Raw genomic sequence first — 21,049 nt, 5'->3', positions numbered from 1 at the left:
TCCCTATGTCTCGGAAAGCACGTAAAGCTGTTGGTCTTGTATCTGATCTCTCTCCGGTCATGTCGGACTGCCGTCTTATCGGACTATTAGTGAAAGAATACAGAGCGCACCTGCGTATAATGCACACACTTTTGCACTATAATGTCTCCTGCGTACTTGGCTGATCTTCGTTGAGATTGGCCGCCGTGGGCAAAATTTGGCTAGGAAGGAACTAATCAATCATGGTAAATATCTGAACGGATACGAATGTCCTTCCACCATCACCACCATCACCACTATTTAACGAGCCCAATTATATTTTTTCGTTTTTAATGACATATGTCTCAATCCAGCCAACTCCATCGCTATTAAATAGTAATGTAGGTAGTAGGTACTTAGTGTCCCGGATACCTGGTGCTTTCGGCAAGTAAATCTCACTTCTTTTATCTTTCTAAAATTATAGATAAATGCAATTGTGTAAATAGGTATAATATCTATACTATTCTATAAAGCTGAAGAGTTTGTTTGACACCTTCCATTGTTACGCAATAAACATGTATGACGGTATTGTTCCTCTTAAAAAGTTCTAAAAAATGTTATAAAACAAAGTTTCCCGCCGCATCTGTCTGCCTGTCTGAACGCGAAAAATTCTAAAACTACCCAACATATTTCGCTGTATGATTTGGGGATAATTTGAGACCCTGGGAAGGACATAGGCTACTTTCTACCACGAGAAAATGCATAGCGCAACTTTTATCTCGGAAAACTCACGCCGGCGAAACTGCAAATAAAACCTAGTCTATATAAACTAGCGACCCGCCCCGGCTTCGCACGGGTGCAATGCTGATACTAAATACACTACAGGAAAACTGTGAACGTTGTATATAAAAACATAGCGGCCCGCTCTGGCTTCGCACGGGTATAACATAACAAAATAACAGTATTTCTCCACTATTTAATGGATGTTATTATTATACATATAAACCTTCCTCTTGAATCACTATCTATTAAAAAAAACCGCATCAAAATCCGTTGCGTAGTTTTAAAGGTTTAAGCATACATAGGCACAGAGAAAGCGACTTTGTTTTATACCTACTACCTATGTAGTGATGTGAATGTTTTAATCTTTGTTAGAACTAGCTACCTACCTACAAGCAGCAACTCCTGAATAAATTGTGGATGAAATTTAGCACGAATTGACCATCCTTGATTATCACATTATAGTATACTTTTTATTTCGATTATTTGCTTTCGTAAGAAGTATTAAAAATTTTATTGAAAATATTTAAGTAAACAGCACGTCTTATAATTGATGTGGACATGTAAGTACAGAAATTTAAATACTTTTGTAATTGGAAAAGCTTTTAACTTAGATGAAGCCGCAAGCATTACAGTGGCGATGGGTCCATATAACTGATTTCTGCCGGCTCTCCTTTATGTAGAATCTAATTACCATTAGAACAATTTGTAGACCGCATTTATACATATTAGTACCTATATGTTATGTCGGGTTCTCTTTCGGAAAATTCCACCTCTAGCAACTGTTACGTATGTATTTATAAATGTCGGCGCTCGGTCAATGTCTCACACACTGAATACTAAATCAGCAGCGTGTGCCTTACATCTGATACCTCTATCAGATAACGAATAATACCAAAAAATAACATTTTAATACTGCCGCACTATGATTGTAAATTAATATGTTAATAGATAATACTTACGATATTAATGTAACTGTCTCGGTGGCGTAGTTGTACTGCACGCGTGGTTCGGTAGTGCTCTGAGGTCCTGGCTTCGAATCCTGGGTCGGACAAAGTGAGTTTGGGTTTTCTGCTCAGTGTCAGCCCGGAGTGTTGGATTTGTGCCCGATATAGTGATAGGCTCGTCTCCTATCACATCATGGGGCGGAACACACTTCGAGAAAAGTGGGTGCCCTGGTTGCGCCCTCTATATACCCTCTACATACATACACAAGGGGATAAATGCGTGATGTCTGTTTGTTTGTTTATAAATATAACAACTATAATAACACGACCTTTTGGATAACATCACGCTTGTCTTATCAATAGTATCTCGGATACCCACCATTAATTATAATTTATATATCAAACAATTACATGAGCTGCATTGCGTTTGTATCATGGGTTTACATAAGATATGTTAAATGTAGGAAGATATGGTAATGTCGACTTTCCGGACGACCTATACCTTCTGTCCGCCCCGTGACCATGAAAACTCCGTCTTTGAAACATCGGGAGAAAATTAAAATTTAATAAGCCGCGATGAATCTGAAAACTAGTTTTACTTCGATGTCTTACATTCGCATAAATATAAAATGTTATGACACATGACAAATGAGCTGAAATTATACAATTTCCAGTATTTCTTTCACTGGCTGCAATGTGAAATGATATTCAAAGCTGTTTAACTACTTACAATTGTGCTTATTATAGCTGCTTGGCTACAAAAACACAAAAGTTGTATGGGACCCACACTATCTATCTGATGTCCAAAGTTTCATGTGAAACGCTTGCCACCACCTTAGCCTATGAATCTGTAGATTGGTAGGTACTTATTGGATTTTATATAGGTGTATATTTAATTTCCTGACCCACTATGCCATTGTTTTAACATGAACAATCGTCATCTATTTATATTATAAAATAAAGTCCCCTTTTCTGTCTGTCTGTATGTGTTCAATTTTCTCAAAATCTACTGATCGGTTTTTTATGAAATTTGATATGGAAATAGTTGAAGACCCTGGGGAGGTTATTGACTACTTTTTATACCGGGACAATATGTAGCGGTACTTTTATCCCATAAAACGCCTTCACGCGGCAAAGCCGCGACCAAAAGCTAGTAATATCAAATTAAAGTATTGAAGATTATCGAGAGATCGAGATTTCATTTTGTTAGTTAAAATCTTTCTATTGATATTTATTGACGAGGTTAAAATATTTATTTAACTTATATTGTTACATATTATACCGTTTATTAGATGATGGTGACAGTTTGAAGATGTGTATTAGATTCTTATGTCACCCATTTCAAACTTAGCGCTATTGTGGTACCAAAAAAGAATCTTGTATGGACAATATTTAACAAATGCCAACCAAGTATTGGTCTGATGAATAATATTTTTTGTTTACGTAATCTTTTAGGCTAAACCCTATAATTAATCAATCCGTTTTAAGGCGGCATATCTATAAGATATATGGCCATTGATACCTACTTACCTAATAAATATACCGCGGAAATATTTTGATAATGAAAAGCCATGGGTTTAGGGTTTTAATTGGAAAAAAATAATCCACAAGATAAATGGATAACACAAGCTTAAAAGGGGTACGGATTCTGGAGCAAAGTTTATTCTTCGTGCGAATCGGCTGACGAAATGAACGCGGTGCTAATTTTGTTGTTGGTGGCTGCAGCAGTCGCCAGTGCTGCTGAACCCAGGCGTTTCTACCACTCTTCGATCGGTATCAAGGAGGCAGCTCGCATCAAAAAGGCTGAGGATGCTCTCCGTCACGTCGGTGCTAGAGTCGTTGGCGGTGTAGCGGCTCCCATTGGTGCTCATCCCTACTTCGTAAGTTCGCCGTGACAATTATCTTCATTGAATGTAGCTTAGGTACTCGAGGTTATTGTAATTTGTCAGGTAGCAAGACTTATATTTTATTAAGTTTCCGTTAATGCACATAATTTTACATAGTGATATGAACCTGGTCAAACTAAATTTATAACCTAAATAACAGGAATATATTTTTACCACAGTTTCATATCCAAGTGAAAATATAGGTTTGTGAATTAGTTATCTAACATATTATTTACACATTTTGCAGCAAAATACTTTTCTACTAGAACCCATGTCCTTAGTACCAATATTGAAGATATAGTTAATAGAGATAAAAGTTATAAAACAAGATTCAAATTTAATATGATGACCTTACAAAACGATCCAAAATTAACAAAATAGACCTTCATGCAGTTGGCTAATTAAATCCAAACACATTCCTTGCTTGCAAACCGCTATACTAAGAAGTCTATCATATAAATATTGTATTGTACAGGGCGGTCTGCTGATTACCCTGCTCGGAGGATATACCTCGGTATGCGGTTCATCTCTAATTTCCTACAACCGTGCCTTGACTGCTGCACAATGCTGGTACGATGGTCAAATAGCCGGTCATGAAGTAACCGTTGTTCTTGGCTCTAACTACCTCTTCCACGGAGGTCTCAGAGTGCTCAGCCGTGACGTCATTATGCACGAACAGTGGGACCCTCTCAGGAACGTGAACGATATTGCCATCATCAACATGCCCTACGTTCCTATGAGCAGTAAGTAATTATTTGAAATATATTTTTTAAATATTGGTTGGTAATTATAACCATTCATTTAGTAGGTACTATAGTCACTGACATTAATCTCCGCGTACTTCGAAAAGCCCGTCAACTTGAAAGAAAATTTTTATCTTACTCAGTCGTACTTTTGTAAATTTTCTTTTAACATGATTCACTGATTAATAGGTATTTCACTTATGCTTTAGAATATGAATACAATCAAAATTAACCTTAACGTTCTATTTTCCAGATTACATTCAGCCTATCCGTTTGCCCAGCAACAACTATGATACCTTCGTAGGTGTTAATGCGCAGCTTTCTGGATTCGGCTACACGGATGATGGTAAGTTACAAATAAGAATGTACCGGACATGCTTTATCTGACTGGTTAGGGACCATTACCAAAACCTTCTATAAGAGCTTGTTCCAACGACAGGGTCAATGGGCTTAGTAAGTTAAGCCGACATATAATACTTTATCTTATTCGAACTACCATTTACTTAGATACTTTATCATGACCTCTTCGAGAGTTATATTATGCAAGTCGATTATATAATTAAGCTATGCAACAGGCATTAATGTGTCCCCATATTGGAATAATGACGGTAGAAGAATATTGCAACTAATTAACTGATGACTAAGTTATTTTATTCTTCATAATAAGGGCCATCCTTATGCATTTTATAACCTTTTATTTTTTTAGAGCGGCCCATCACAGCTAACCAGTATTTGAGCCACGTCAATTTGCCTGTGATCTCTAACGAGGTGTGCGCTTCGTACTTCCCTGCATACATCTTCAGCTCAAATATCTGCACCAGCGGAGACGGAGGCAAGGGTCCTTGCATCAGTGATGTCGGTGGTCCTCTCACCACATACTCATATGGACAACGTGTTTTGGTGAGTAATAAGTAATCAGTTGATTTGAAAATCTTTAGGGAAGGCCATGTTTAGCATTAAACTGCGAAAGTAAACAATACCGAAGGCAAAAACAAACCACGTCAAATAATATGAGCTAAAGATCCGAGCTAATAAAATATATTTATAAATAGCTGACCCGACAGATGTTGTCCTGTCTTAACTATGTATGCACGCGCGCATTCTGTCAATCGCTGACAGTTATTTCAAATCACTGACAGTTATGTAATATTGTTATTAAGTTTTCTTAAATGTTTTTATTTTCCGCGCAATTTCTTGAATTTTTTCTTTCATTCATTCTTCTCCTGATAATAAATATTACAACAAAAAAGAATTAGTGAAATTGTTCCACCCGTTCACGCGTGATGCGATGACCAAGGGAAATAGATTTATATATATATATATATATATAGATGAGATGAAGTACGATGGAAAGGGAGGACGAAGTAGCTACTTTAGTTAATAATAAATGCCCTGTATTAACAGATTGGAGTGGCGCAGTTCACTTCCGTATTCGGCTGCCAGGCTGGTTTTCCTGCCGCTTACTCTCGCGTCAGCTACTATCTGCCTTGGATTCAGCGATACCTTTAAGTGCCTATTTATAAACACACTACGTTGAATATAAATTATTTTTACCAACTATGTGTTAATTTATTTAAAAAGATTTACCCATTTCTTTATTTTATTTTCCACAGATTTGTTGACTATTATATAAAACACCTTTGTATTATAATATTTTACCATTATATTTAGTTCGCCGTTTAGAAGGCTTTAAGATTTTAAGTTCGGAATGTTGTTACTAGATACTAGGTATAATAATATGACCATCTTGTCGCTTAGCAAGGTATGCGAGGATCTTGCTAGATGTATTTATTATCTGTAACCACTGATATCATGCAGTATGCACGTGGGTAACAGCAATCATTTACGAGCAAGGGTCCATATAGGTAAGATGTTGGATACAACTGGTGGAGTAACACTACCCTACGCTGAATTGTCAAAAACTTTATCGACTGTCATCTCCTTAGTGGTGCAGCCTTGACAAATTGATATCGTGTGCTCGACGCCCTAGTAGCGTGCGTATTGCTTATGTACCACAGATTATTATTATAGTAGTGAGTCAGCAACATAAATCCACGATCCTATTTAATCTGCTAAAGATATGGACATAAATAATAATATTATCAATAAAAAAATCTTACGAAGGACGACGAATGAAAATGTACTGTGTGCTATATTGTCGCTATGTGAAACGGAACGCGTGCTCATAAATGTCTACGGAAATGAAACAATTCGCACTTACTTTGAACGTTTAACATCTTCAATAATGAGGGATCGACTGGAAAGACAGAATAATAATAATCATGAAAACCGAACTGAAACCGACGCTCTACGAAGTCTGCAGTCGCTGAACATTCTGAAGGAGGCTCCAATCATTATTTGCGATTAGACAAGCCACAAATCCTTGCCAAAGAACACCGATTCCTGCCTAGGATGATTCGCGAGGCTATTGAAATTAAAAACACCCAAATTTCAATAGGGAAGATGGTTGGAAGCTTGCACAAGCCTGGGATCCTGTTCTACCTTTAATTAAATCAGATCCCAAAAGACCGGCTGCCAGACCTCAAGACACTGTGAGCTCATTCTGCGTAGATCGGACCGTCAACAGTTAAAAATTTTAAAAAGTTGTATATTTGAAAAATGTAGGTAGATATTGTAACTTTGACTTTACGGATGAACAACACCTCAGTCCCCCCCGTGACCATGAAGGCTGCAAAGTCTTCGAAACGTCGGTAGAAAATAATAATATAAAAAACCGCGATAATATCCGTTAAATAGTTTTTAGTTTTATTTCAATATCATGAAAATGAGTATAATCAAACATCCACCAATAATATTATAGGGAATTACAGATTGATAACAGTTAACTTACTTTATTAATAAGTATAGCTATTAAACTGCTGAAAATCTTGTAACGTAAAAGATTACTCATATAAAACAGTGTCAAGAGACCAATTAATTATTTATTCTAAAATAGTAGATAGTTATCAAAATCTGATTGAACATTTTAGAAAGAAGGGGTTGATAGGACAAACTTTTAAGAAAAAGGATGCTATAAAATGGTGTTGAAAAACCTGCACCACACTACATCCAAACAGGTGACTGTAGAAGCCATACTTTTTAAATATCATTATGACAAGACAGATACATGAAAAATGGAAACTTATCTTGAATTATTTATTGTTTTTGCTGATACATATCTACATTTACATTAAACGCTTGATAAAAATCAATTATTGGTTATATCAAGTGAAAATGTTACTGAATTAGCTTTTAATTGTTTTATTATTATTACTTATGTAGGGACACACACACTTGCGCAGCTGTGTAAGTGCACGTGCATAGTTGTGCGGGAATGCTGTGTCACACCATACCTCCCATACAAAAGCGACGTGCGCCTTTGTTAACTCAGTACGTCCACTAAATTGTTACTATTACCATCTAAGTACATCGCTGTGTATTATCGTACTCTGGAACTTTGAATATAATTATACAGTGCCATCCTTGAGTTTAATTTATACGCTAGGGTTGTTACTCCCATAATTTACAGCATCAACAAGAACACTGATGACCCCGACGACGCTCTTACATTGAATAAAAGATAAGAGGTTATGTTGCGAATTGAGTAATCGCCCGGGACCTCGCGCTACACAAAGGGCACATACAAGATGGGTATTAAGGTGACTTAGTTGTCACCTGAGGAACCTTTTTTAGTCCACCACCTGTAACTACGAAACCATGTGCGAACGAAATTGTTAAAATTAGGGGTTCTTATTGCCGCCTGAGGCTTCCTGCTGGCCAAGGCCAACACTCAGATGACGTTAGGCACGCGGTTCGATAAACTAAGCGATTTCTATTACGTAATGTAGTTGAATAACCAGGCTTACCCTCCATTGGAATATGAAAAGAATATGTGGAAATGTAACAAGTGTAATGCATAATTACTGGAACGAAATTAAGAAGTCTTAAGGCACCGTGCTCAGCAGTGGAGCAGTATATTATAATACAGGATTGATGTTATTATTATAAGGTACAGGTGCGGTATAAGCCATAAACCGCACTACAGCTTGCTATGCTATGTATCATCTTTTCTTTCGTATTATCATTATTTAGTGTAAGAAACACAAAATGATCATCGACTCATTTTCAGCTGTGATCCAAGCTATCGACTTGCTCACTGGCTCCTTGATCCATGATAGCTTCGCTGGCCGTGGGGCGTGGCGTCTGACTATGGAAGACTTGATGATTGTAAATATATCATTTATTGCACCTTTCAAATTCCCATATTTACACGTCTCAATTACGAATTTCAATTGATCCTAAAATAAAATAATAAGGCATTGTTTAAGTAGATTGCTTTAAATGTATCAACATTCAATGCTATTTAACTTTTAACAAAACTTTCACGTTTCTTTGATTCTAAAGATTTCTACATAAGTAGGAAGCATAACGCGAAAAATTGCATTACTGACCACGTTCCACTATAAAATAAGTACAGTACATATTTTCATTTGGAATTGGGAATACATGCAATTTTTAAATATCGAGGATCTTTTTCTTATGAATGTTTGATATGAATTTTGGGTACACTATACAATTTGAATTGGTGTGGCATTTTCCTGTACTTTACAAACCTATATCGATAAATTTCCCGAGTACCTATCTAATCATCTTATTTTAATATGTGAAAACCCAACACAATCATTGATTAATTTCATTAATGGATTAATGCGCTTAACAATGTTATGAATAATTCCTATGGATAAGATAAATTTTACAACTATTGCAACATCGGTCTGCCGTTTCATTGGTCTAGTGGCAGCCAGCATGAGAATCGAACCCACACGTAATCGTGTGGGTTCGATTCTCAGGCAAAAAAAAAATCTATTTATTTTATAATTTATCTAGAGAAATGTATTTATCCCCATCCTTATTTTCTGTTGTTTTACCGGTTGATTGCCAATTTCTGTTATAATAATAGTGAACCTAGCGCCGAAAGCAGTTTAGCCATATTTAGTACAATTAAATTAAGACTTAATTTAATTATTATATTTTAATATTATATTTATATTGCAGATTGCAATTACTTTATTCGGGGCATCCTTTGGAAACCAGTCAAGAAGATCTTGGGCGTACGCGCGTGTTACATTCTATATACCTTGGATTTAGCCCCGCATGTGATGTTACAGAACGATTACTATAAGTGAAATGGATACAAATAAAACTATATATTTCATATGACGTATTTTTGGGACCCCTATTAAGCACAATAACTATATTTAAAAATTAGGTATTCAGATTGGGTATGTGAAATGGTAGTCAATTCAGTCCCAGGTGTGGAATAAGTGTAAATATTTTTTTTATTGCTTTAAATGATGAGACGAGCTTGTCGTTTACCTGATGGTAAGTAATACAACCGCCCATAAACAGTACAAACACCATCCAACACCTTCAATTACAAAGTATTGTTTGGTATTCCACTGCGCTCGCTATCCTGAGACATGAGATAGGTATTAAGTCTCATTATGTCCAGTATTTACACTGGCTATAATGTTCTTCAAACCGGAACACAACAGTGACTACAAACTGCTGCTTGGCGGTCGAAATAGACATGACCTACCCTACCTACTATCACATATGAGAGACCTACCACCAGTAAAATTGAACCACCGTATACACACAACTATTTTTTATTGACAGAAAGAGTAAACCACATAAAGCAGAAGCAAAGAAGAATGAACGTAGGTGAACAGCAAGAGAACAATTGAGTTCAGTTAGAAGAAGCACAGAATTATAACTTATAGTATAGCACAAAAGTCATAAGAAGTAGTCGGTAATACCCGCCCTGTGGACTAGAGGCGTTTGAAGAATTCCACCACGGTATCCCCTGCTTGTCGTAAGAGGCGAGCAATAGGGGCCATACGGGGGTTGCCGGCGGGCAGCAAGGGGCTGTCCGCCTCTGGTGTAGGCTGTGCATGTTTAGCACATTGTGGTGGCCCCGGAATGGACGGCAGTGTGGAAGGTAGGCCTCATGCTGCCGTTGATGCTGAGAGCGTACTTCGGTTGCGCAGGGGCTTTTGAGCCCCCTTTCTCTGAGGAGAGGGGCTGCAACAGGCGGCACCACGCAGGGGTGGCTGCGGACGAAGACTTAGGCACTTCCGTCGAAGGAAGCCCACAGCCGTCCGCGGAGTTTTATTTGGTATGCCGTGCGTTGTATATAGGGTTAGGGACTCGGCACGGCGGTCGCCTGAAGATCAACATTAAATCCGGACGGCACGCCGGGTCGTAAGGTGCGGTGATCCTAACATAACTGCTCAATTGCCCCCCCCCCCTCCGCTCCCGCCCTCCTGCCCCACAAAGGCTGAGCGGTAGTAATAAAGCACTTTTTCAGTGAAACAAAAAAAAATAAAAATAAATAGTCGGTAGTAGCACTAAGTAACAGTCCTATATAAAAAGTATAGTCTAGAAGTAGCGAGACAATAAGCAGTAGGATGTAACAATAATACAGGCTTCGTAGTATCAATAGTGCGCGGGCGCACCGACCGCCCACTACTACGTCACCTGTTGTCCCCGAGACCAAGCTGGTTCTCATTCTTGGTTCCATTGAACGTCGCCTACATTTTATCCATCATCAATTTGCGTGAATCAATCAAATCAAATAACGTGTGAATACAATTATTTTAGTTTGATGTAAATATTTAGGTGTAAAAACTTTAAACACGTTGTATCATTACATTAACATGAAAATTTTAGCTGTTGCGATTGATTAGCAACTTGAACGGGGTTTTTCAAAGAATTTAATACCACGTACCCTCTGTTAACAGTTTATACTGGAGTCAGTCTTGTCATAATGCGAATACATACATAACATCACGCATTTTATCCCCGAAGGGGTATGCAGAGGCGCAACTAGGGCACCCACTTTTCGCCAAGTATGTTCCGTCCCATGATGTGATAGGGGGCGAGCCTATCGCCATATCGGGCACAAATTCCAGACTCCGGGCTGATACCGAGCAGAAAAACCCGAATATCACTTTGCCCGACCCGGGATTCGAACCCAGGAATACTTAATAATACATAATGCGAATACTTCTTAAAAAAGAATACTACTTATATTAAAGTTAATAAATAAACAAACACATTTTACTTTTCAGAGATTTTTGTATCACGGGTTTTGTAATTTTTTTTTTATTATTTACTATTTTCTCCACCATGGGCCTCGTCGTCATCAGGTATTTAATTTAACATTTACTTATTATGAGCCTAAACATGCTATATCTGCTGTAAATTTCCGGAAAGTTGGGTATTCCTCTGATTACTTTATGCTCCAGCTCAAGGTTTCCTCCACATCTTGGAAATACTACCGAAGTAACAGTACCGAAGTAAACTAAATTTTTAATCAATCGGAGCTGTAAATGTAGGAAATGAGCTAATGATCTTCAAAACATTCTCGATGACGTCAACATTACAAAACGCCGCATAAAAACCAGTTCATTGATTTTATCAAATTATATCTTAAGTAGCTACCTTCTACATTATAAAGTCATGATGATAATAGCTAACTGAATATAAAAGAGCATCAGGAATTTGGAGATAAACATTCTAGTCTACCTGTTCGAAATGAATCTAGTAATCATTTTGGTGTTGTCCGCAGTAGCGACCGCATTGCCTGCGGATGAGCCTTATGGCTACCACAGGAAAGTTGGCATCAAGTTGGCAGAAAGTTTAAGACAGGCAGAACTAGCCGCGGACTTCGATGGCGCGAGGATCACTGGCGGCGCTCCAGCGCCGCTGGGTGCTCATCCTTACATTGTAAGTTTCAATTCATATACCTACATATCTTCAGTTCAGTTTTGTATAAATAACAACATTTAAAGTAAAAAAAAGAAGGATATAATTTTCCCTTTCTTAAATCTCTTTTCCTTTCCTATAAGCAGATGATCTACGTGAAGTTAAATCAGTTGTCCATATACCCACAATTCTAAAACAATATGGTCGCAACAATGAGCCTTACTAAAGCAAAAGATTAGGAATGCAAATGCTTATTGTCGCTTAAATATTTCCACATCACAGGGCGGTCTGCTGATTGCATTGCGATCAGGCTGGACATCAGTCTGCGGCTCCTCATTGATATCTCATACAAGAGCAATAACAGCCGCCCACTGCTGGTTCGACGGCAGGGAAACTGCACTTGGCATAACCATAGTGTTGGGCAGCACGCGTCTCTTCACTGGGGGCGTCAGAGTTAATTCAACTAACGTGGAAATCCATGAACAATACAATCCCATAAACCTTCTCAATGATATCGCTATAATCTATCTGAGCTGGATACCGTTTACACGTATGTGTATTTAAATATATATTTTTTTTGTTATTAAGCGATCGTCTTCTCGTAATGTCAATGATGTTTGGTGTTCGATTTCTGCAACAACCAACAATTTTTTTTAGTTAGTATTGTAAGAAACATTTGATTTCCCCGGATATGAAATTGTGAGTAATTTTGCGATACAATTGACATTAACATCACGTGCTAGGGGTAAGTTCGGAGAAATATAGTGTTTTATTTGTACTTCTGCAAGTCATAGTTACAGAGGCGTGATTCATAAGTGATAAAATTAAATTTTTTATCACTTATGACTGACACACGGTATCTATTATTTTTAAGCAATTTTTGCAACTTCGCTGGTGCAAAGATACTTGTATCTCTATATCCCTATGGATACCACGATTAACTATCACACACATTATTTAGAACCCGCTATAATGGTTCACGTAACTATGTCCCGTTCCTGGATAAGCCTGTGACCATTCGTTTAAATATTTTTTTTTATTATCATTAAAATGTAGTGTAAGCAACACGAGCTGATCTTCGACTCATTTTCAGCTGTGATCCAAGCTATCGCCTTGCCCACTGGCTCCTTGATGAACGATAGTTTGCTGGTCGCGGGGCGTGGGCGTCTGGCTTCGGAAGACTGGGCGATGGTAAGTGTATAATTTATCACACCTTTCAAGTTTTTCCCCAATTTTCAGACCTTTATTTCGAATTTCAATTCTTGCTACAATATTAAAACATTTAAAATAGAAGCATTTTGTAAATGCATCAACATTTGATTGCATTCGACTTTTTATAATTTGTTTAGATTTTTTTGATTCTAAAGGTCAGATCTATTTATTTTAAAGGATGAAGTCGATTAGGTTAATTATGATGAGTTTTTGAGCATTACGTGTCAAATTTCATTACTGAGTAACTTGTACTAGAATCAGTACAGTACGTATTTTCCTTTTTAAAATTTGGAATCTATGCCATATTTTAATATTTGAGTACTTTTCCTTAGAAATATTTCATATGCATTGTGGGTACTCTATACAATTAGAATTGGTGTGTTATTTTCCTGTACTTTACATACCTGTATCGATAAAATTTGTGGAGAATCCATCTTATTAATTATATTATTTTTATGTACATATGTGAAAACCTAACAACGTCATTGAGAAATTAATACGTTTAATAATGATATGAATCATTACCAAAGATAAAGTCAATTTTACAACTATTGCAACATTGCTTTGTCGCATCCTTTTTCTAGTGGCAGCCGGTAGGGCATATTAAATATAAGTTCGATTCTCAGCACAGTTAAAAAGAGATGTTGCATCGGCCGTATATTAGCGTAGAATTATGGCATCATATTTAAAGGACCAGTAATATATATTGCTATGTATGTATATCTAGCCACCGTACCAATAATCCATAGCGTATATTAGTTACTATACACTTATATGCCTGATTTACATTTGATTTCAGCGTCTGGAATCTACGCCCATCAGTACCTGAGCCACCTTAAACATGTTAACACCTTTCTGTGTTCCCCTCGTTATTAAATATAACTCGAGATCTGATAATTCTTCAAACACAAAGTCATCTGTATATTGTCTTGCATTAACGATTATTATTAATCATATACTGATTGCATACAAACATTATTTATCAAAGTATATCTTAAGTAGCTACCTTTTACATTATTAAGTCAATGATGATAACAGCTGACCGAATATATAAGAGCATCAGGAATTTGGAGATTAACATTCTAGTCCACCTGTTCGAAATGAAACTAGTAATAATTTTGGTGGTGGCCGCAGTAGCGACCGCATTGCCTGCGGATGAGCCTTATGGATACCACAGGAAAGTTGGCATCAAGTTGGCACAAAGTATAAGACAGGCAGAACTAGCCACGGACTTCGATAGCGCGAGGATCACTGGCGGCGCTCCAGCGCCACTGGGTGTTCATCCTTACATTGTAAGTTTCAACATATCTTAATTTCCGTTGTGTAAAAATAACAACATTAACAGTAAAAAAAGATGGATATCATTTTCTCCTTCTTAAATCTCTTTTCCTTTCCTATAAGCAGATGGGCCATTTGCAGATAAGTTAATCACCCATATACCCACAATTCCAAAAACAATATGGATGCAACAATGAGCCTTACTAAAGAAAAATAATAGGGATGCAAATGCTTATTGTCGCTTTAATATTTCCACATCGCAGGGTGGTCTGTTGATTGCATTGCGATCAGGTTGGACATCAGTCTGCGGCTCTTCATTGATATCCCATACGAGAGCAATAACAGCCGCCCACTGCTGGTTCGACGGCAGGGAAACTGCACTTGGCATAACCATAGTGTTGGGCAGCACGCGTCTCTTCACTGGGGGCGTCAGAGTTAACTCAACTAACGTGGAAATCCATGAACAATACAACCACAGAAACGTCATTAATGATATCGCTATGATTTATCTGAGCTGGATACCGTTTACACGTATGTGTATTTTTATTTTTTTTATTATTAAGCGATCGTCTTCTCGTAATGTCAATGATGTTTGGTGTTCGATTTCTGCAACAACCAACAATTTTTTTTAGTTAGTGTTGTAAGAAACATTTGATTTCTCTGAATATGAAATTGTGAGTAATTTTGCGATACAATTGACATTAACATCACGTGCTAGGGGTAAGTTCGGAGAAATATAGTGTTTTCTTTGTGCTTCTGCAAGTCATTGTTACAGAGGCGTGAGTCATAAGTGATAATATTTAAAAAATTACGGGGTATATTTTTTTTTTAAGCAATTTCTGCAACGTCGCTGGTGCAAAGATACTTGTATCTCTATATCCCTATGGATACCACGATTAACTATCACACACATGATTTAGAACCCGCTATAATAGTTCACGTAACTACGTCCCGTTCCTGGATAAGCCTGTGACCATTCGTTTAAATATTTTTTTTTTATTATCATTAAAATGTAGTGTAAGCAACACGAGATGATCTTCGACTCATTTTCAGCTGTGATCCAAGCTATCGACTTGCCCACTGGCTCCTTGATGCACGATAGTTTCGTTGGTCGCGGGGCGTGGGCGTCTGGCTTCGGAAGACTGGGCGATGGTAAGTGTATAATTTATCACACCTTTCAAGTTTTTCCCCAATTTTCAGACCTCTATTTCGAATTTCAATTCTTGCTACAATATTAAAATATTTAATATAGAAGCATTTTGTAAATGCATCAACATTTGATTGTATTCGACTTTTTATAATTTGTTTAGATTTTTTTGATTCTAAAGGTCAGATCTATTTATTTTAAAGGATGAAGTCGATTAGTTTTATTATGATGAGTTTTTGATCATTATGTGTCAAATTGCATTACTAAGTACCTACCTTGTACTAGTATAAGTACAGTACGTATTTTCCTTTTTAGAATTTTAGAATTGGAAATTTATGCCACATTTAAATATCTGAGAACTTGTCCTTAGAAATACTTGATATGAATTGTGGGTACTCTATACAATTATAATTGGTGTGTCATTTTCCTGTACTTTACATACCTGTACCGATAAAATTTGGAGAGCATCCATCTTATTAAATTAACATTAATTATATTATTGTAATATGTGAAAACCTAACAACGTCATTGATAGATTAACACGTTTAATAATGTTATGAATCATTCCCAAAGATAAAGTCAATTTTACAATTATTGCAACATTGCTTGGTCGCATCCTTTTTCTAGTGGCAGCCGGTAGGGCATATTAAATATAAGTTCGATTCTCAGCACGGTTAAAAAGGGATGTTGCATCGGTCGTACATTAGCGTAGAATTTTGGCATCATATTTAAAGGACCAGTAATATATAGCTATGTATGTATATTTAGCCACCGTACCAAAAATGCATAGCGTATGTTAGTTACTATAGACTTATATGCCTGATTTACATTTGATTTCAGCGTCTGGAATCTACGCCCATCAGTACCTGAGCCATGTGTTTCTGAACGTGATAACCAATGATGAGTGCTCCTCACACTACCCCCCTAATGTCTTCCCCTCTACAATATGCACCAGTGGTGTGGGCAATATTGGGCCCTGTCAAAGTGATTCCGGTGGTCCACTGTCCACCTTTGTCAACGGAAAACCTGTGCTGGTCAGTATTTTACCATCCACGTGATGATACTACTAGTGGACTTAGATAAGATTTTCATGGATGGTTGATGTTTCAATTTCAATAATGTATTTGCGGTGAGCCCACAGTCCCCAGTCTTTTAAATTATTTACCCTATTATTTATCTTGGGAATTTTATTTGTCTAATTTGTTGAAATTGTTTCTTTACTTCACCGGCTGATTGACTATTTTGATTATAGTAATAGTAAACCATGCATCCATTCCGGTTTTAGTACGCATAAGTTCTTCAAAACTTGTCAGCCTACATTTAAAGACGTATGTATAATTTGCAGATTGGAGTTACTTCATTCGGATCAGCTATGGGCTGCCAAGCGGGAAGACCTGCGGCGTACACGCGTGTCACATCTTACATACCTTGGATTCAGCTCCGCATGTGATGTTACAGAACAATAATTAAAAGTGAAATAGAGACAAATAAAACTTTTTATTTTAAATTATGTAGTTTTGAGACCTCTATTAAGCACAATAACGATACTTTAGAATTAGGTAATTAAAAAAGGCATCCTATAGGCGCGTAGGATGATAGCCGATTCCGTCCAAGGTGTGGAACAAGTGTAATAATTTAAAAAATGCCACACCAAAATCAGTTAATTGATTTGGGAGGAAAAATCTCAGAAGCAAACATACAGATACATATAAACATAAACATGTAACACCAACTTTTACTCCCCTCATTTTTAAACAGAACTCGAGATTTGATAATTCTTCAAACACAAAGCTATCAGTATATTGTCTTGCATTAACAATTATTATTAATCAGATACTGATGGCCTATACAAACATTATCTATTCAAATTATATCTTAAGCAGCTACCTTTAACATTATTAAGTCAATGATGATAACAGCTGACCGAATATAAAAGAGCATCCGGAATTTGGAGATAAACATTCTAGTCCACCTATTCGAAATGAAACTAGCAATTTTGGTGGTGGCCGCAGTAGCGACTGCACTACCTACGGACGAGCCTTATGGCTACCACAGGAAAGTTGGCATCAAGTTAGCAGAAAGTATAAGACAGGCAGAACTAGCCAGGGACTTCGATGGCGCGAGGATCACTGGCGGCGCTCCAGCGCCGCTGGGTGCTCATCCTTACATTGTAAGTTTCAATCCATGTACTACCTACATATCTTAATTTCAGTTGTGTATAAATAACAACATTTAATGTAAAAAAGAAGGATATAATTTTCCCATTCTAAAATTTCTTATCGTCTGTGTATGTCTTTTCCTTTGCTATAAGCAGATGATCTACTTAAAGGTAAGTAATCATCGCCCATATAAACACAATATGGACGCAACGATGAGCCATATACAATAATAAAGCAAAAGAATAGGAATGCAAATGTTTATTGTCGCTTAAATATTTCCACATCACAGGGTGGTCTGTTGATTGCATTGCGATCAGGTTGGACATCAGTCTGCGGCTCCTCATTGATATCCCATACAAGAGCAATAACAGCCGCCCACTGCTGGTTCGACGGCCGGGATAGTGCACTTGGCGTAACCATAGTGTTGGGCAGCACGCGTCTCTTCACTGGGGGCGTCAGAGTCAACTCAACTAACGTGGAAATCCATGAACAATACAATCATAGAAACCTCATCAATGATATAGCTATGATCTATCTGAGCTGGATACCGTTTACACGTATGTTTTATTTTTTTATTATTAAGAGATCGTCTTCTCGGCCTAGAGTCATCACAAAATTAATCATGTTTTGAGTTCGATTTTTGTAACGGCCAATATTTTTTTTTAATTAGGATTGCAAGAAACATTCGATTTCTCCGGATTTGAATTTGGGAGTGATTTCGCGATAGGTTTTTTTTACATGGTAACTATTATTTTGAAAACTATTTTCCCAATTTTTCAACTTTTGCTTTGGTGCAAAGATACTTGTATGTATACGAATACCACGATGGACTACCACGCACATGGTTTAGAACCCGCTATAGCTGCTCACGTAAATGTGTCCCGGTCCGGAATCACTCTGTGTAGTACATCCGTTTATATATATATTTTTGTATTATTATTATGTAGTGTAAGAAACACAAGATGAACTTCGACTCATTTTCAGCTGTGATTCAAGCTATCGACTTGCCCACTGGCTCCTTGATCCACGATAGCTTCGCCGGCCGCGGGGCGTGGGCGTCTGGCTTCGGAAGACTTGGTGATTGTAAGTGTATTTCCAAATTTTCAGGCGTTAATTACGAATTTTAATTGTTGCTACAATATTATATAAAAACATTAAAATAAAAGTAGAAGCATTTTGTAAATGCATCAACATTTGATTCTATTTGTCTCAAATATTTAAAACTTTTACGTTTGTTTGATTTTAAAGATCTCTACAGATCTATTAATTTTAAAGGAGAGAGTGAAGTAAAGGGGAGCCGATGAGTTTTTGAACATTACAAGTCAAATTTCATTACTGAGTACGTTACGCTAGAAAAAAAGTACAGTACTTACATATTTTTCTTTTTGGAATTGGGAATTCATGCTATTTTAAATATCTGGGATCTTTTTCTTATGAATTCATATTCATATTCAGAATTCAAATTCATATTCATATCAAAATATTAATTTTGAGTACTCTATACAAATTGAACTGGTGTGGCATTTTCCTGTACTTTCATACCTATATCGATAAATGTTCCTATCTAATTTTAATATGTTAAAACCCAACAACGTCACTGATTAATTAAATGAATGAGGGAATTACACTAAGGGATTAATGCGCTTAAATTTATGAATAATTCCCACAGATAAGATTTTTACAACTATTGCAACATTGCTTTGTCGCTTCCTTGGTCTAGTGGTCTTAGTAGGAAAGGGGGTGGGATCGATTCCCAGGTTAAGAAAACCTATGGGTTTTTGTCTGTCCTTCCGTGAATTGTCAAGAATATTCACAAGCACCGTTGAAAAGGGATGTTGCGTCGACCGTACATAAGTATGGAATTCGGTCGTAATATTGAAAGAACCAGAAATGTATATAGCTATGCATGTTTATCTAGCCACCATACCTATAAGCAATAGTAGATATATGTTAGTTACTATACACTAATATGCCTGATTTACATTTGATTTCAGTGTCCGGAATCTACGTCCATCAGTACCTGAGCCACGTGTTTGTGAACGTGATAGACAATATAGAGTGCTTCTTGAATTATCCTGCTCATGTTTTCCCCTCTACAATATGTACCAGCGGTGTGGGCCACATTGGGCCCTGTCAAAGTGACTCTGGTGGTCCACTGTCCACTTTTGTCGACGGAAGACCTGTGCTGGTCAGTATTGTACCATTCGCTTGGTGATGCCAGTTCTTGTCTTTTTCATTTGTATGAATCTGTAGGTTTCGTTCGTAATACTATGTGGATTTCGAAAGGTATCAAAAGGTTGCGAGCAGGTGAGTGCGTATTTGATATAAGCTCACAGCCCTTCAACAGGTAAACTTCGGCAAATTTAACTCGCGGATATTTTTCAATTCAAATCATTTATCCTATCTGATCCAACAGATAATACCCAGATTATTTATCCATAATTTTTCATAGTATCTTTATTTGTTTAATTTATTGAAATGTATTGATCTCATAATTATTTTCTTAATTCTCCGGCTGTCTGCCAATTTTAATTATAGAAATAGTAAACCCTGCATCCTTTCGGGTTTTAATACGAATAAATCAAGTATCTTATGACTTACATTTAAAGACGTATGTTTTGCAGATTGGAGTTACTTCATTCGTATCAGGTTTGGGCTGCCAAGCAGGAAGACCTGCAGGGTATGCGCGTGTGACATCCTACGTACCTTGGATTCAATCGCGAATGTGATGACAACGAATACAGAACTGAAAATTAAATGGTGTCAAATAAAACTTTTTTATAATGACTTTGTTTGGATCAATTATACTAAATACAATAAGGATAACTTGAAAATTAGGTACTTATGTTAATTTCTTTATATTGTTATAATAATAATATTAAACCTGTATTATATACTTTCCCACTACTGGGCACGGGCCTCCTCTACTACTGAGAAAGAATAGGCCTTAGTCCACCACGCTGGCCTAGTGCGGATTAGCAGACTTCACATACCTTCAAAATTCCTATAGAGTATTTCTCAGGCATGCAGGTTTCTTCACGACGAAGATTAAAGCAAGTAATAATTCACAAAGAATACACAAATAATTTTAGAAAAGTCAGGCGTGTCCGCCCTTGAGTTTTGAACCTGCGAACATTCGTCTCAGCATGACAGTGATGATTGCAAATTA

At 37.0% G+C, this 21,049-nt stretch overlaps 4 protein-coding genes and 1 long non-coding RNA gene across 5 annotated transcripts; all 5 read left to right on the top strand.

Moving 5' to 3' along the window:
- Window positions 1–3,324: 3,324 nt before the first annotated feature.
- On the top strand, window positions 3,325–5,872 carry LOC115440675 (collagenase). The gene is made up of 5 exons (XM_030165086.2): window positions 3,325–3,565; window positions 4,047–4,314; window positions 4,568–4,660; window positions 5,021–5,214; window positions 5,719–5,872. Exons 1-5 carry the CDS (start codon window positions 3,374–3,376, stop codon window positions 5,821–5,823), a joined length of 852 nt encoding a protein of 283 aa, XP_030020946.2. The 5' UTR covers window positions 3,325–3,373; the 3' UTR covers window positions 5,824–5,872.
- Window positions 5,873–6,971: 1,099 nt separating this feature from the next.
- LOC119189909 lies at window positions 6,972–9,529 on the top strand. Its single transcript, XR_005112668.1, has 2 exons — window positions 6,972–8,541; window positions 9,370–9,529. It is a non-coding gene; the product is annotated as an uncharacterized LOC119189909 (long non-coding RNA).
- Window positions 9,530–11,696: 2,167 nt separating this feature from the next.
- Window positions 11,697–14,194, top strand: LOC115440674 (collagenase). The gene is made up of 4 exons (XM_037440789.1): window positions 11,697–12,105; window positions 12,367–12,634; window positions 13,178–13,275; window positions 14,096–14,194. Exons 1-4 carry the CDS (start codon window positions 11,914–11,916, stop codon window positions 14,123–14,125), a joined length of 588 nt encoding a protein of 195 aa, XP_037296686.1. The 5' UTR covers window positions 11,697–11,913; the 3' UTR covers window positions 14,126–14,194.
- Window positions 14,195–14,306: 112 nt separating this feature from the next.
- LOC119189953 (collagenase-like) lies at window positions 14,307–17,228 on the top strand. The gene is made up of 5 exons (XM_037440788.1): window positions 14,307–14,588; window positions 14,838–15,105; window positions 15,628–15,726; window positions 16,562–16,755; window positions 17,067–17,228. The coding sequence occupies exons 1-5, from the start codon at window positions 14,322–14,324 to the stop codon at window positions 17,169–17,171; spliced, it is 933 nt and encodes a 310-aa protein (XP_037296685.1). The 5' UTR covers window positions 14,307–14,321; the 3' UTR covers window positions 17,172–17,228.
- A 430-nt stretch (window positions 17,229–17,658) lies between these two features.
- On the top strand, window positions 17,659–20,667 carry LOC115440673 (collagenase). The gene is made up of 5 exons (XM_030165084.2): window positions 17,659–17,891; window positions 18,170–18,437; window positions 18,865–18,963; window positions 19,875–20,068; window positions 20,505–20,667. Exons 1-5 carry the CDS (start codon window positions 17,703–17,705, stop codon window positions 20,607–20,609), a joined length of 855 nt encoding a protein of 284 aa, XP_030020944.2. The 5' UTR covers window positions 17,659–17,702; the 3' UTR covers window positions 20,610–20,667.
- Window positions 20,668–21,049: the final 382 nt, after the last annotated feature.

Source organism: Manduca sexta, chromosome 20 (genome assembly GCF_014839805.1).
Source record: "Manduca sexta isolate Smith_Timp_Sample1 chromosome 20, JHU_Msex_v1.0, whole genome shotgun sequence".
Classification (NCBI taxonomy): domain Eukaryota; kingdom Metazoa; phylum Arthropoda; class Insecta; order Lepidoptera; family Sphingidae; genus Manduca; species Manduca sexta.
This window is presented reverse-complemented; position numbering and strand designations above follow the sequence as displayed.

What these genes read in the sequence shown, in the direction of transcription:
- LOC115440675 (XM_030165086.2), top strand. Translation starts at nt 3,374, where the DNA reads ATGAACGCGGTGCTAATTTTGTTGTTGGTGGCTGCAGCAGTCGCCAGT. An exon ending in GCCCTACGTTCCTATGAGCA is followed by an intron (nt 4,315 to 4,567) that starts GTAAGTAATTAT and finishes TCTATTTTCCAG; the next exon opens with ATTACATTCAGCCTATCCGT. An exon ending in CATATGGACAACGTGTTTTG is followed by an intron (nt 5,215 to 5,718) that starts GTGAGTAATAAG and finishes CTGTATTAACAG; the next exon opens with ATTGGAGTGGCGCAGTTCAC.
- LOC115440674 (XM_037440789.1), top strand. Translation starts at nt 11,914, where the DNA reads ATGAATCTAGTAATCATTTTGGTGTTGTCCGCAGTAGCGACCGCATTG. An exon ending in GAGCTGGATACCGTTTACAC is followed by an intron (nt 12,635 to 13,177) that starts GTATGTGTATTT and finishes ACTCATTTTCAG; the next exon opens with CTGTGATCCAAGCTATCGCC. An exon ending in CTTCGGAAGACTGGGCGATG is followed by an intron (nt 13,276 to 14,095) that starts GTAAGTGTATAA and finishes ATTTGATTTCAG; the next exon opens with CGTCTGGAATCTACGCCCAT.
- LOC119189953 (XM_037440788.1), top strand. Translation starts at nt 14,322, where the DNA reads ATGATGATAACAGCTGACCGAATATATAAGAGCATCAGGAATTTGGAG. An exon ending in CTTCGGAAGACTGGGCGATG is followed by an intron (nt 15,727 to 16,561) that starts GTAAGTGTATAA and finishes ATTTGATTTCAG; the next exon opens with CGTCTGGAATCTACGCCCAT. An exon ending in TCAACGGAAAACCTGTGCTG is followed by an intron (nt 16,756 to 17,066) that starts GTCAGTATTTTA and finishes TATAATTTGCAG; the next exon opens with ATTGGAGTTACTTCATTCGG.
- LOC115440673 (XM_030165084.2), top strand. Translation starts at nt 17,703, where the DNA reads ATGAAACTAGCAATTTTGGTGGTGGCCGCAGTAGCGACTGCACTACCT. An exon ending in GAGCTGGATACCGTTTACAC is followed by an intron (nt 18,438 to 18,864) that starts GTATGTTTTATT and finishes ACTCATTTTCAG; the next exon opens with CTGTGATTCAAGCTATCGAC. An exon ending in TCGACGGAAGACCTGTGCTG is followed by an intron (nt 20,069 to 20,504) that starts GTCAGTATTGTA and finishes TATGTTTTGCAG; the next exon opens with ATTGGAGTTACTTCATTCGT.